The sequence below is a fragment of the Lithobates pipiens genome, unplaced genomic scaffold (genome assembly GCF_037356315.1).
Source record: "Lithobates pipiens isolate NorthernLeopardFrog02 unplaced genomic scaffold, aLitPip1_a1.2 Scaffold_8, whole genome shotgun sequence".
Classification (NCBI taxonomy): domain Eukaryota; kingdom Metazoa; phylum Chordata; class Amphibia; order Anura; family Ranidae; genus Lithobates; species Lithobates pipiens.
This window is the reverse complement of record NW_027507903.1, coordinates 117,272,834-117,288,086: the sequence shown is the minus strand read 5'-3', so window position 1 is coordinate 117,288,086 and position 15,253 is coordinate 117,272,834. Positions and strand designations below refer to the sequence as shown.

Here is a 15,253-nt window from a genome sequence, read left to right as displayed (position 1 = left end):
TCGAGTCAACATCTCCAGGAGAAGAAGAAGAACAAGAAGAAGAACAAGAACGGAAGGCGGCGGCGGCGACGACAGCGGCGACAGAAGACCGGGCCACCGCCTGCAAAAGAGCTACAAGAAGGCGCGGTGGCCCGGCAGAAGAACCGAAGAGGGGGACAAGACCCCCGAAGTCGGGAGAAGAGGCCGGCGGCGGGGAGGAAGAAAGCCGGACTCCTCCGCTAGTAAAAGAGCTACACACAGATAGCGGAGGAGTCCGGCGAGAAGACCCCCGAAGACGGAAGACCCCCGGAGCTGTGCAATAAAATATTTTTTCCCTGTGTTGTGTTTTTTTTTGTACTTTATTTCACAGGTGAATGGGTAGGGGTACATTGTACCCCATACTCATTCACATAGGGTGGGGGGCCGGTATCCGGGGGCCCCCTTCTTAAAGGGGGCTCCCGGATTCCGATAAGCCCCCCGCCCGCAGACCCCGACAACCAACGGCCAGGGTTGTCGGGAAGAGGCCCTTGTCCTCATCAACATGGGGACAAGGTGCTTTGGGGTGGGGGGGCCGCGCGGCCCCCCCTTCCCCAAGGCACCCCCCCATGTTGAGGGCACGCGGCCTGGTACGGCTCAGGAGGGGGGGCGCGATCGCTCGCCCCCCTTTCCTGGCCGGCCGGGTAGCGTGCTCGGACAAGGGTCTGGTGTGGACTTTGGGGGAACCCCCACGCCGATTTTTTTCGGCGTTGGGGTTCCCCTTTAAGCCCATTCCAGGCGGCGGAGCCCGCGGCGTCTCCTTCGCGGGCCCCGCCTACCTGTACACGCGCTCGAAATGGGCGGATTTGCCTCCTTACGTGGGCGAGTCCGTTCATTTTAAAAGTTGAGCGAACTGTTTGGCAAACAGTTTGCTGAAACAGTCCGCTCGTGTGTGGGCAAGTCCGCTCATGCAAATTTTGAGCGGACTGTTTGCCGAAACTGTTTGACGAACAAGGTTGGGCAAACAGTCCGCGCGTGTGTACGCGGCCTAACACACATTCTGTCTTAGGGTAAGCACTTTCCCAGTATTGTTTCAAAGGACAGGATTACAGAACACACCCCTCCTCTTCTTCTCCATAATATATGGGGAGGTGTTCTGTACAGCATATACAGAGAGCACAAAATTCATCAGCTTGCAAGATCAACAAGTGTTTTCTGTGCTTGAAATTAACAGATATAACAAAACAATTTCAACTATTTATTTAACAGACCAAATAAGAAGGTTATGTTCAGGCTTAAATACCCTTTAAGTATTCATTAAAAATCATTACGGGACAATTCACACTATATGCAGTGACAAACGTTTTGCCACATGGTAAAATGTCTGTCACCACTGGGACACACAGGAAAACAATTGTTTCCTATGTGTTTACATTCACACTGCAACGCTGCCTAACGCTGCCAAAAAATTCAGACATGCTATATTTTACCGCAGCATACGGCAATGTCAGGCAGTACAGCTTATTGCGTCACCTTAAATTGCAGTAAATGAAGTGCACGCTTTTTACATTTCAAATAAAGCCTGCCCAAAACAAAACAAAACAAAACAAAAAAAAACACTCCTAAACCTTGTGGACAGGCTTCCCAGAAGAATTTTACTGTGTCTATGGAATGTTTGACATTGACATTTTTCCAGAAGCGCATTGCTGAGGTCAGGCACTGATGTTGGACAAGAAGACCTGGCTCACAGTCGACGCTCTAATTCATCCCAAAAGTGTTCTATGGTGTTGAGGCCTGGACTCTGTGCAGGTCAGTCAAGTCTCCCAATCCCAAACTTGCTCATCCATGTCTTTATGGACCTTTGTGCACTGGTGCACACAGTCATTTGGAACAGGAAGGGGCCATCCCCAAACTTTTCTCACAAATATGGGAGCATGAAATTGTCCAAAATGTCTTGAATGCTGACGCCTTAAGAGTTCCCTTCAGTGGAACTAAGGGGCCAAGCCCAACCCCTGTAAAACAGCCCCATAGCATAATCTCCCCTCCACCAAATGATTTGGACCAGTGCACAAAGCAAGGTCCATAAAGACATGGATGAGCGAGTTTGGGGTGGAGGAACTTGACTGGCTTGCACAGAGTCCTGACCTAAACCCGATAGAACACCTCTGGGATGAGTTAGAGCAGAGGCTGCGAGCCAGGCCGCCTCATCCAACATCAGTGCCTGACCTCACAAATGCGCTTCTGGAAGAATGGTCAAACATTCTCATAGACACACTCCTAAACCTTGTGGACAGCCTTCCCAGAAGAGTTGAAGCTGTTATAGCTGCAAAAGGATGGGCCGGCTCAATATTGAACACTAAGGACTAAGACTGAAATGCCATTAAAGTTAATTTGTGTGTAATGGCAGGTGTCCCAATACTTTTGCTAATATAGTGTACTTACAGAAGGAGAGAGCAGAATTCTGACTTTACAAAAGAGTTATGCTGCTCCTTCACTGTCATATCAGTAAGTTGCAAACACACTCTGAGTCAAGTGGAGGTCCAGGTCCTGAGGAGGTGACTGTATCAAGGAGGCTGGAAGAACAAACCTTTTGGTGTGTATGACCGTTCACGCATATTTAACTGCTTGCATGGAATTCAGCTTTCAAGAAAAGAAATAAACAGACACTACATTTTAAGGTTTTGCAGCGTTTGTTCTTTAATAAGCTCTGGGTTTGTTCGCAATGTGATGGATTTTACAGCCGTGAATTTACAAGATTTTACTGAATACATACAACAGCATTGTCTCCCATTGCACTTTGCACCCAGTGTCTTCTCCAAGGTACAGGCCATTTACATTCAGTATGGAAGTATCTGCCCTGGATAAGGTTCAGCAGGCTAATTATGGGATAACATCTGCAGCCAAGATATTCTAGATAAAGAGGAAGTGGCCCAGTTTCTATGCCTGTCCCATACAAGTTCTCTTCTGCATAAAAGAAGGTTTCACTTAAATTTCTTTGAGCTCTGAACTCTCAGCATCCAGATGCCATTCCCTGGAACATTGTGCAATCTGGAGGGTATATTGTGGATCCTGCAAACACATGGAATGTACTCATCCAATTGCTTGAGTTGTTCTGGTAGTCAGTGTAGACAAATGTCTTTGGAGTTCAAAAGCTGGAGTGACATACCCCACAGAAATGTTGAGCCATGCATTGCAGGAGGCTCCAATCTATCAAAGCTTTGTGTAACCACAGTGCAGATGCTGCTTTAAATTAAAGGGAATGGTTTATTTATATAGGGCTTAGAAACCACAAATAAAATTAATTAATAACATTAATATAATAATATTTATAATAAAAGCCTCTTTCTCTTGAGATCAGTATGTGCTGATACAGGGAGTGTTAAAGAGTCCTGGATGAAGAACCCCATAAGCAGTAGATACAGCTGGATAAGGCTTTTGTTAACATGGCCCCTTTGGGTTCTTGGTATGTTGCTGGCAGCCCATGCTCCGTGGCTCCTGGCCGCAATGAGGCACCAGGGTAAAGCTATGGTGGAGGGCACAGGTCTTGGCAAGAAAAGGGTTAGGAATGAGCATTGTCAACAGGAGAAACAGCACAGTATACACTTTGTTCAAACCATAAACTCATTGCTCCCAAACAAGACAAGGGACTGCGAGCTGCCATCTGACCCCAGAATCCTTTGTTCCCCACTCTCTGGAGTATCCCTTGGTTTCTGGGGGGATTGTTTAACATTCTTTAGTTTTTGACGTCCTTTCTCAGGGTTAAAAGTCCCCCGACTTGTAAAATGTAGCGGGGCCGTAGAGTCCAAGACGTCGGCAGGAGCTGGTTCCCGATAAAAGGGAGATTTTGTGTGTAAATGGAACCTCTTTCTGCCTAAGTGGGGTAAGCAGGAAGAGGCAGTTGGAGAAGAAAGGTTATGGTCCCCACTTTCTGTATTGTCACTTTCTCTTTTGATCGGTCTCCGGGCTCGCGTTGGCTCAGTTCTTGGTCCTCGCATGGAGCTTAAAACCAAGGCTCTTTCTGTGGAAGCAAAAGTGAAATAGTGTGAGTGTGTGTATAACAATGATCTTTCTGTGGAAAAGATTGTGATGAGAGAGAGCGAGAGACAAGTGTACAAAAGTGTAATTCTACCTGTCCGGCTAGATGCCGCACCCTCAGATTCACAGTTCAGGTTCTCAGAGCTGTCTGCTGTGCCAAGTGATGCTTCAGACTCCAAGGTCTCATCATCTGAGGCTCGTGGTTCTAATGCCAACATTTCATAAGCCAACTCCTCTCTAGACGGAGGGTAAGTAAAAGAAAAAAAGAATATAATCATAATATAATAATAATACACATATTATAGATTTATACATACACGTATATACACACAATCACATAAAAAACTACCAATGCTCTTACAAAAGTAATAGCAGCACCTCATTTTACTTGCTTCATGGCTAGAAAGTACATAATGACAACAGAAGGGATATACAAAAAGAAAACGTTTTTTGTACTCTCCATAAAATTATTTTCTTCGAGTCCATTGAGGGACACAAACATTCTTTAGACTGTGAATTTACACTGCATGCTACAGGCGAGATATACACTGGCAGCACAAAAAATAAGTGCTGGCCTTCAGGATAACCTCATTCACAACCATCATGCTTCAGTTTTGTATCAAAGTAGTACCAAAAGCATTAAAAAAAAACACAGAGGTGAGGGGAGAGGACATTATTTCATAAAGAGTATAAAAATCCTATTTTATTTTTTGTCTTCAATTGAAGCAAACGTTAATTCTTTAGACTGTTGGGATGTCCAAAGGCAGTCCACCAGAGGGGATGGAAAACGTAGCAAGAAGGCTAAAAGACCCCAAAAAAAAGAAAACAAATTGGCCAGGGACTACATGCAGACCAGAATTGCCTGAAGGACTTAATGCCCAAAGCTCGCATTAGATAAGGCCTGAATATCCACCTGGATAGACTTTAAAACCAAAAGAGAACAGGTGGGTGAAAAAATGTCAAACTTATTCCACATATTCACTAGCATGGCTGATCCAGAAATAAAACATCTGAGCAAAAGCATGAAAATACCAGATGGGTTTTTGGCAGAACTGTGACTAGGGGGTGGGTAGGGAGCTGGGTCTCACCAGTGCTCTATAAGATCCTGTCCCTGGCCGATTCTCCTCCCTCCCATTCTCCTTCATGGCCACAGAGAAGGAAGGGAGTAGTGGCGCTGGGAGAAGGGGTGTGGGTGTCCACCACCCTGCGCCTTGCAACCTGGTCCCCAGCAGGCCACAGATTGGCAACGGTCCATGGCCCAGTGGTTGGGGACCACTGTTCTAGACCCAGAAATTTTAACGATGAGTCAGTTCTAGTGATGAATTCTGAAGGGTTCAGGAATCACCAAAGCCACTGCTTGCCACAGCCAAATTCTCAGCAGTCAAAGCCATGTTGTCCAACAGAGTCTGCATCAACTAGTCCTAGTTTTAGCACCTTAAATGCCAGAGGTTCAGACGAGAGACTACAGGGAATCTATCTGGAATAGACTTACTCAGGAACTAGTTCAGACCAGTTCAATTGAATAAATAAAATAGATAGATGCATTCCTAAATGTAAAAAATATAATTAAATATTAATTGCTTTAATGCCAGGCACTTTTACCCCCTTTCTGCCCAGGCCAAATTTCTGCCTTTTAGAGCTATATTTACATAGTAGGCGAGGTTGAAAAGAGACACAAGTCCATCAAGTCCAACCTATGCATGTGATATGTCAGTATTACATTGCATATCACTATATGTTGTGGTTGTTCAGGTGCTTAGATAATAGTTATTTGAAACTAGCAATGCCCACCGCTGAGACCACCACCCATGAAAGGGAATTCCACATCCTTGCCGCTCTTAGCCCTTGTACACACGGTTGGATTTTGTCCGAAACTGTTGCATACACACAGTCAGACAAAGTTGTCAGAAAATGTGATTATGTTATTTCGTTAGGACGGGACTACTTTCAGGCTAGTAGCCAATAGCTTTGGTCTAGGAATTTGATCTGAGCATGTGTGGCACTTTGTCCGATCGGAATTCTCTACACATGATCGGGCAAAGTCCGATCGGAGCATGTTGTCAGAAAATTTTATAGACAAGTTGGAAAATTGGTCCGTTGGATACTCCGATGGAAACAGTCCGATGGAGCCCACACACCGTCGGATTATCCGACAACATGGTCCTATCGAACACTGTCCATCGGAATATCCGACCGTGTGTACAAGGGCTTACAGTAAAGAACCTTCTACAAAGTTTAAGGTTAAACCTCTTTTCTTATAATTTTAATGAGTGGTCACGTGTCTTCATAGTTTCATAGTTAGTAAGGTTGAATAAAGACACCTGTCCATCCAGTTCAACCTGAGTGAGTGTCTACAATTGCCCCTGTACATTGCACACTCACATCGGTCCCTACCCTCAAAGAGCCCACAATCCAAGGTCCCCATTAATATAATAGGGCCAATTGTGGACAGAAGCCAATTAACCTACCTACATGTCTTTTGGATGTCTTGTTAAACTCCGTTCCGCGAAAAGGTTTTATCCCTATTGTGGGGTCACCAGTACGGTATTTGTAAATTGAAATCATATACCCTCTGAAGCGTCTCTTCTCCAGAGAGAATAAGTTCAGTGCTCGGAACCTTTCTTCATAACTAATATCCTCCAGACACTTTATTCGTTTTGTTGTCCTTCTTTGTACTCGCTCCATTTCCAGTACATCCTTCCTGAGGACTGGTGCCCAGAACTGGACAGCATACTCCAGGTGCGGCGGACCAGTGTCTTGTAGAGTGGGAGATTTATCACTTTGTCCCTGGAGTTAAAGGGGTTGTAAACCCTCGTTTTAAAAAAATAAAATAAAACAAACATGTCATACTTACCTCCACCGTGCAGTTCGTTTTGCACAGAGTGGCCTCGATCTACCTTTTCTGGGGTCCCTCTGCGGTGCTGGTAGCTCCTCCCTGCATCGAGTGCCCACATTGGAGAAAGGCAATCCTTGGTGGACACCTGTGCGGGTTTGCTCCCGAGTCCCACATCTGTGTCTATTCACACAGAATGCAAGCCTCGGTCCCACCCCCGAGAGACAAATCTTTGGATTGAATTGACAGCAGTGGGAGCTAATGGATGCGCTGCTATCAATCTATCCAAGAATCCCATGAGGAAGTCTTGTGACGAAACATGTCGGGGGCGTGGCTATCTGGCAACTATTCTGTGACACACTAAGGAGCACAGCTGAGGCAGAGAGAGGAGGAGACACAGGAGAGAGGACTGGACGGAATTGTTTGGCGCTGACTGTAACTTGATGTTCTGCTGTCAGGTACCATACAGCAATCATTAATAGAGACAGTGTTCATATTGCTAACCCTGCCAGTGCCTATTGTGCTTACCGATGCCTCTGAGGAAAGAAAGCTGTTGTTGAGGAGTGGAATGTTTTGAAGTGCTTTCATTCAAGTTTGGTTCATGTGAGTGTAATAATGATGGGTTTTTACTAAGATTAAAAGATTTTTACAGTGTTACACTATGGAAAGTCTTTTTTCTTCTTGAGGTACTTTGAGATGAAAATCTATTGATATCTGAAGGGAATCATACTGCAAGCGATTGCTGAATGAATGAATGAATGAAATACTTATATAGCGCACAATGCGAACTGAATCGCCTCTAGGCGCTGTGGCGAGCTTTGATCATCTGCTAAAAGAGGAAGGTCTTGAGTTTTTTCCTAAAAGCCAGGTGATTTTCTTCCAGGCGGATGTTGATTGGTAGAGCATTCCATAGCCAAGGCCCTTGGACAGCGAATCTCCGATCACCCTTGGATTTATACCGGGCTTTGGGCACGAGGCGGAGGTTTTTGTTGGCTGATCGAAGACTGCGGTTTGGTGTGTAATGATTTATTTTCTCCATTAGGTATTGCGGAGCTTCTCTATGCACGCATTTGTGGGTGAGGCAAAGGGTCTTGAACGTGATCCGATTTTTTACGGTTAGCCAATGTAAGCTCCTCAGTGAAGGAGAAATGGATTCCCAGGGTTTTTTTCCTGTTATCAGCCTTGCCGCCGTGTTTTGGATCAGCTGTAATCGCGCAAGTTGATATTGTGGTAATCCTATGTAAAGCGAGTTTGCGTAGTCCAGTCGTGAATTAATGATTGTTCCAACTACCACTGCTTTGTCATTCTTTGGGATAAAAGGGATGAGTCTGCGAAGCATGCGCAGCAGATGGTGAGATCGACTGACTACAGATCCTATTTGCGCATCCATTGACATTTGTGCGTCTAAAATAACCCCGAGACTCTTCGCTTTGGTCTTTGGGGAGATAGTCTGCCCAAAGATGGTTGGTGGAGACCAGGAGGTTTTGGTTGCGGGCTTATGATTTGGGTGTAAGATAAGAAGCTCTGTCTTTGATTGGTTCAGCTGGAGGGAGTTGGTGGTCATCCAGTCCTCTATTGATTTGAGGCAGTTTTCAAGTTGTTGTTGGTGATCTTTTTTTCCATTGATCCGGAAATAAAGTTGCGTGTCGTCAGCGTAAGAGTGGAAGCAGAGATCTGAGCATCTGATGATTTGAAGGAGTGGGCGAATGTAAATGTTGAAGAGAACGGGTGACAACGGAGAGCCTTGAGGGACTCCGCAGGTGACTGCCCGAGTTTCGGAGAGGAATTTTCCTAGTTTCACTGTCTGTGACCGATTTCCTAGGAAGGACGCGAACCAATGGAGATCTATGTCTTGGACTCCGGCTACTTCTGTGAGGCGGACGAGTAGAGTATTGTGATCTACTGTATCAAACGCTGCACTGGATGCTGGATATTGAACAACACCATTCATAAGATCTTTAGACGCTTTGTGGCTCAACACGAGAGTTCTGAGCAGTACAGCTGGTGAGTGCTCCATACGAGGGGGGTCACGAACACCAAGGGTGTGGTAAAGGCTTTGTGTTGTACAGACACTGAATTTGCACATAAAAGAAAAATTTTCCGCATTCTGGATTTCTTTTTATGGACTCTATATTTATTCTTTGTTTTTTTTCACATTCGTTTATTTTTTTCTCACAGTTATACTTTATTGTAGTAGAGTCTATCTTTATTAAGTCATCATTGACTATGCACATGTGAGTTTATATAATTGTGGGGTTAATATGGTTTCACTATTAGGTGTAACTTTGTTTATTTTTTGAGCGCTACTAGGTGATGTTCTGATTAATTATTTATTTTATTCTTGTATTCACCTTCTGATTTACATATCAATCTATCCAATCAGGACATGACAAACGCTACATTCCCGGATGGAGTATGACAGCGTCAAGGCAAGAAAAACCATGAGGGGTTTACAACCCCTTTTTTAATGCATGCCAACATTCTGTTTGCTTTGTTAGTAGCAGCTTGCCATTGCTGAGCCTATCATCTACGAGGACCCCTAGGTCCTTTCCATTCTAGATTCAACCAGAGGTTCTCCCCCCAGTGTATAGGTTGCATTTAAATTTTTGCCACCCAAAAGCATTTTTTTTTTACATTTTTCTACATTAAACCTCATTTGCCACGTAGTTGCCCACTCCATTCATTTGCTCAGTTCTTCTTGCAAGGTTTCCACATCCTGGGGAGACGTTATTGCCCTGCTTAGCATCCGCAAATACAGAGATTAAACTGTTTATCCCACCCTCCAGGTTGTTTATGAATAAATTAAATAGGATTGGTCCCAGCACAGAACCCTGTAGGACCCCACTACCCAACCCCTGACAATTCCAAGTATTTCCCATATATCACCACCCTCTGAACTCGACTGGGGAAATGGTACAGGAGATTGTCAGAGACCGCAGACATGGTACAGGAGATGGCCAGGGACTGCAGACATGGTACAGGAGATGGCCAGGGACTGCAGACATGGTACAGGAGATGGCCAGGGACTGCAGACATGGTACAGGAGATGGTCAGGGACTGCAGTTCCCATGGACATTAGTAGATAATGGCCGATCGGCCCTCTCACCTGGACAAACCACCTCTCTCCATTAGTACAGACCCCCCAGGACAAGCAAACCCCCCTCCATTAGTACAGACCCCCTCCAGGACAAACCCCCCTCCATTAGTACAGAACCCCCCAGGACAAGCCAACCCCCCTCCATTAGTACAGACCTCCCCCAGGACAAACAAATCCCCTTAGTACAGATCCCCCAGGACAAACCAATCCCCCTCCATTAGTACAGACCTCCCCCAGGACAAACAAATCCCCTTAGTACAGATCCCCCAGGACAAACCAATCCCCCTCCATTAGTAAAGATCCCCCAGGACAAACCAATACCCCTCCATTAGTATAGACCCCCCCAGGACAAGCAAATCCCCCTCCATTAGTACAGACCCCCCCCAGGACAAACCCCCCTCCATTAGTACAGAACCCCCCAGGACAAACCAACCCCCCTCCATTAGTACAGACCTCCCCAGGACAAACAAATCCTCTTAGTACAGATCACCCCAGGACAAACCAATCCCCCTCCATTAGTAAAGATCCCCCAGGACAAACCAATACCCCTCCATTAGTATAGACCCCCCAGGACAAACCCCCCCTAACCCCCTTATAAGTACAGACCCCCCCAGGACAAACACCCCCTCCATTAGTACAGATCCCCCCAGGACAAACCCCCCCTCCATTACAGTACATAAAAACAGATGGGAGAACAGATCGCAGCAGGCAGGAATTAAGACAGAGGAGGAGGAGAACACTTGTCACTGCAGGCATGGACTGCTCCCTCAGCAACGTCTCTGCGTGGCTAGTCTCTCTCCACACTCTCTGATCTCTGGCTGCTTTGCTCTCCTCCTCTGACAGAAGGAGAAAAGGGGGACAGGCTTGGGAAACACAGCGGCGGCGGCGACCGGCGGGGAGAGCCGCCTCTCGACGTGGACAAGGAGAGGAGGATGGAGGGGAGCACTCTGGCGCTTCAGCGACCCCACTTCTGGGATCGGCCCTGACGTAACCCCCGTAATGGGCGGGGGCCCCCATGCCCCTCCCCATTTTCGGCAAATTGACGAAAAGGCCATTTTCATCTGATATGTTTCGGCGGCTGGAATTTCGGTGTATCCCTACTGCTAATGATACCGTTTCACTCCTAAAATTTTGTATATAGTCTCTTATCATACCCTCCAAGAGCTTGCATACTATTGATGTTAGGCTAACTGGTCTAATGCCCAAGGATGTATTTTGGGCCCTTTTTAAATATTGGTGCTACATTGGCTTTTCTTCAATCTGCTGGTACCATTCCAGTCAGTAGACTGTCAGTAAAACTTAGCAACAATGGTCTGGCAAGTACTTGACTGAGTTCCCCAAGTACCCTCAGGTGCAAGCCATCTGGTCCCCGTGATTTTTTTAATGTTAAGTTTCCCAAGTCCAATTCTAATTCTGTCCTCTGCTAGCCATGAAGAATGCTTCCTGTGATGTGTCACGAGGATACACATTGCAGTTTTGGTTACTGAAGTCCCTGAATCCCTCGTGAAGACTGAGGAGAAGAATAAATTCAATATCTTCGCCATCTCCCCATCCTTTGTAACCACATGTCCTTCCTCATTCTTTATGAAGAATTTCTTGGGATTTTTTTTGCTCTCCTCCGCTATGTGTCTTTTGTGTTCTATCTTAGCAGCCCTAATTGCAACCCTTACATTTCTTGTTGCATTCTTTAGAAGTTTTGAATGATGATCCATCAACCTTGTATTTTTGAAGGCCTTCTCTTTTTTTTTATATGCATTTTTATATTGGAGTTAAGCCATCCAGGATGCTCTTTTAAATGAATTACCCAATGGGATACACTGGCTAATGCCCTTATTTAATATGCTCTTAAAGCGGACCCATCTCTGCTCTGTGTTCTTTGTTCCTAAGATTTTATCCCAATGTATGCCTTCCAGCAAAGTGCGTAGTTTAGGGAAGTCGGCTCTTTTGAAATTCAGTGTCTTTGTATTTCCCTTATGTTTTCTATTTGTGTGATTTATACTGAAGCCAATTGGCCTGTGATCACAGTTTCCTAAATTGTCAACCGTATTTCTACATCCCTGAACAGGTCTGTATTGCTGTTAATCAGTATATCTAGTAACGCTTTATTTCTAGTTGTTGAGTCTACCATCTGACCCATGAAATTATCGTGCAAGACATTTAGGAACTGGTGAGCCTTAGGCAAATGCGTGGTTCCCTATGCTCAGTCTATGTATGGATAATTAAAATCCCCCATTATGATGACACTTCTCATCCTTGCTGCTAATCAAAATTGTGATAGGAGGTCCATCTCCTCCTCCTCCCTCAGGTTAGGAGGCCTATTTGCCAAATAAACTAAAAAGACAGACAATCTTAAAAAAAAGATTTTTGTAGTTGTTTCTGTTATAACCTTTAAAAATAAATAATATTCCTGCCACCAGTGCAGTACAGCATCATCATACAGCAGGTGTGGTGGGACACTGACTGGTGAGATACATACATACATATATATATATATATATATATATATATATACATACATACATATACCCCAGAGACTCTTGATCAAGGGAATATCCTTTTGCCTTGGGGAATTAGGAAAGATATACTGTGGGTATAAAGGGTACTGTATATGAAGGCCTTCTATTTATCCCCTTCTAGCATGGTTTAAACTATATGGCCCTGTGTTTTCTTTCAGCCTGTCATTTCCGAGGATCTATATACAGCACAGGGACAATGCCTGGCTGGTTAGTGCTTGAGTTATGTGCAGCATACAAGCACACTGTTCCATGCATTAACACATACTTCTAAGCGTTCACATACAGTTAGGGATAAGGAGGAGGCAGGAAATAAACAGTAAAAATTCCCCTTGTAAGCCCAAGCCAAAGATCAGGACTCCTCCATGAGACCAACTTGCAATGTACAAAAAGTATAATCCAGCTCAGAAACAAAAATTAGAAACTGTAACTCTCCACAAAATGGCGATTCTGCTAGAGTTGTAGCTGTAGAAAATATCCTCAATACCAAACACAGGTAACCATGACCCAGCATAAGCCTGCTAGGTACTCATAATAGTGGGTTGCAGAGATGGGGACAGGAAAACTGTCTCAGCTCTGGAACAATAACTACATATTGAATCACCAGATTTGAATAGCAGAGTCCTGTGTGAACTGGACTAATGATAGCAGGATTGTTGCAAAGACATAGATAATGAGCTGGCAACCTGTGCTACTTGGCTAAGTGGAGAGCTTCCCAGGATTTTCAAGTCCAAACCATAGTTTACTGAAGAAATGTAAAAACTTAGGGGCATTGCATAAAGCAGCGGTCGCCAACCAGTGGTCCGTGGACCACGAGAAAATGTTGGTGGTTCCCAGGGATTCTGCCGCAAATCAATATTGTGGCGGATGTATACCAACCAATGGTGTTTCCAGCGCTCTTAATGTGCATTGATACCCATTGTCTCCTCTGTAGTTCCGCCACCTGTGAACGCAGAGTGCGGTTCCAGGAGTAGTGCAGAGAGCAGGAGGTGAAGAAAAAGGGGACTTCCAATGGCAGTGCATGGCTGGATGAGGCGGCGGGATCCAATGATGAATCTGTGTAAGGCAGCAATGTGATGTAGATTGGCGGGGGGGGGGGTGTAGGGTGTGGGGCAGAGAGCCGGAGCATTGTGTGTATAAGGCATATAAAATTCAGGTTAGCGGTTTGCGGGATTCAAAATTGTAAGTTTAGTGGTCCGTGAGGTCCGAAAGGTTGGCGACCAATGGCAAGGAGAATACCAGTATAAAACTGGAAAAACCTGCTCTCCTTGGCCATCTAGAGAGACTTCCGGGATTTACCATATCTGGCATAATTTTACCAGCCGCTGTTGATAGCAGAAAACATCTTTCAAATGAGTAGAGAACAGAAGTACAGCCATTGGCTCCCACTGCCGTCAATCAAATCCAATGATGCGGGGTCGGGCAGAATCCTGCATTCTGTGTGAATGGACACAGATGCAGGACTCAGAGCCTTTTCCAATGTGGACACTTGATCCGGGGAGGAGACACCAGCAATACTGAGGATCGGAGCCACTCTGTGCAAATCAAACTGCACAGTGGAGGTAAGTATGACACGTTTGTTATTTTACAACCCCTTTAAGAAAGTTTTTTTTTGTAATCATTACCCAATTCTCCCATAGGCGAAAGTACACACAGGCAGTCTAAAGAATGCCTGTGTCCCTCAATGGTCAAGAAAGAAGTATCATCCCTAAATTGGAAAAATATTGCAGCAAAAGATAACATTTACATAACTGCATTTAATGTAATCAAACCACTGAACCTATTTAGTATTAAATAATGAAAAGTGCTGCCAAGCATTGGTTTCTTGCTCTACACTGCTGTAAATCTATTTGATTGGTTGCTGCTTGCTATTGTGAAAAATTAATAATTACAATCTCTTCATGTGCCTGCTACTGTACCATTAACTGTGCCCCAAAACTTACTTTTCTTTCTGCAAACTCTCAATCTGATGAGCCAGCACTCTTTCCTCTTGCTGCATAGCTGCTTCCTTTTGTTCAGTGGTCTCATCCTCAGAAGGAATGGTTGACAGGCCATGATCGCCAGCAGCATCTGGTATAGAGGAGCGCCCAGTAATCACAGGGCTCAAGGTTGAACGCAAGCGTCCTTTGCCCTAAAGGGATAGAAGACACTAATAAAAGTCTACATAATTGGATATATAAACACTTAAGTAGATATGTCATACTAAATATTTACTTTTTGGCCATTAGCCTTAAAGTGGTTGTAAACCCTTACAAACCACTTTGACCTACAGGTAAGCCTAGATTAAGGCTTACCTGTAGGTCCAAGAAATATCTCCCAAACCTATACGGTTTAGGAGATATTTGCCTGAAGACGGGCACCGCTATCTACGGCGCATGCGCCGTAGACAGCGGCACGCAGGCACACTGAGCAGGGCATCGTCGATGACGGCAATGCCGCGAGTCTCGGCTCCCGTGCACATGCGCGGGAGTGACGTCATCGCTGCTCCGGCGAATCACAGCGCCGGAGCAGCGAGACCCACGGAGACCCACCAAGAAGATGGACGCTCGGAACTACAGGGGACAGCGGTGACTTCGCTGGCTCCTGTGTCAGGTAAGTGACACATAATGGACTACTATGCGATGCATAGTAGTCCATTATGCTTTGCCTTTACAGGGAATGAAAGAGGAAGTAAACTCATCAGGGTTTACTTCCTCTTTAAAACCAACTACAGCCAAAACTTTCAGACAGAACACGAAAGGTTAAAGTATAACTAAAAGCCAAAACTTTTTATTAGTTTTGAATAGAGGAGAGAGGGATGAGAACACCTGTCAGTTTGTA

The 15,253-nt window shown here is 45.1% G+C and overlaps 1 protein-coding gene across 4 annotated transcripts in view; it reads right to left on the bottom strand.

Annotated features, from left to right (window-relative positions):
* Positions 1 to 2,626: 2,626 nt before the first annotated feature.
* MYO9A (myosin IXA) overlaps positions 2,627 to 15,253 on the bottom strand; it is a 194,617-nt gene continuing 181,990 nt past the window's right edge. For all 4 annotated transcript variants that reach the window (XM_077473402.1, XM_077473405.1, XM_077473404.1 and 1 more), the window contains 3 exons: positions 14,377 to 14,564; positions 4,085 to 4,227; positions 2,627 to 3,973 (listed from right to left, as the gene is read on the bottom strand). In XM_077473402.1, the coding sequence (XP_077329528.1) occupies positions 3,564 to 3,973; positions 4,085 to 4,227; positions 14,377 to 14,564 (741 nt within the window). In that variant the 3' untranslated portion in view covers positions 2,627 to 3,563. The remainder of the gene's footprint in view (positions 3,974 to 4,084; positions 4,228 to 14,376; positions 14,565 to 15,253) is intronic.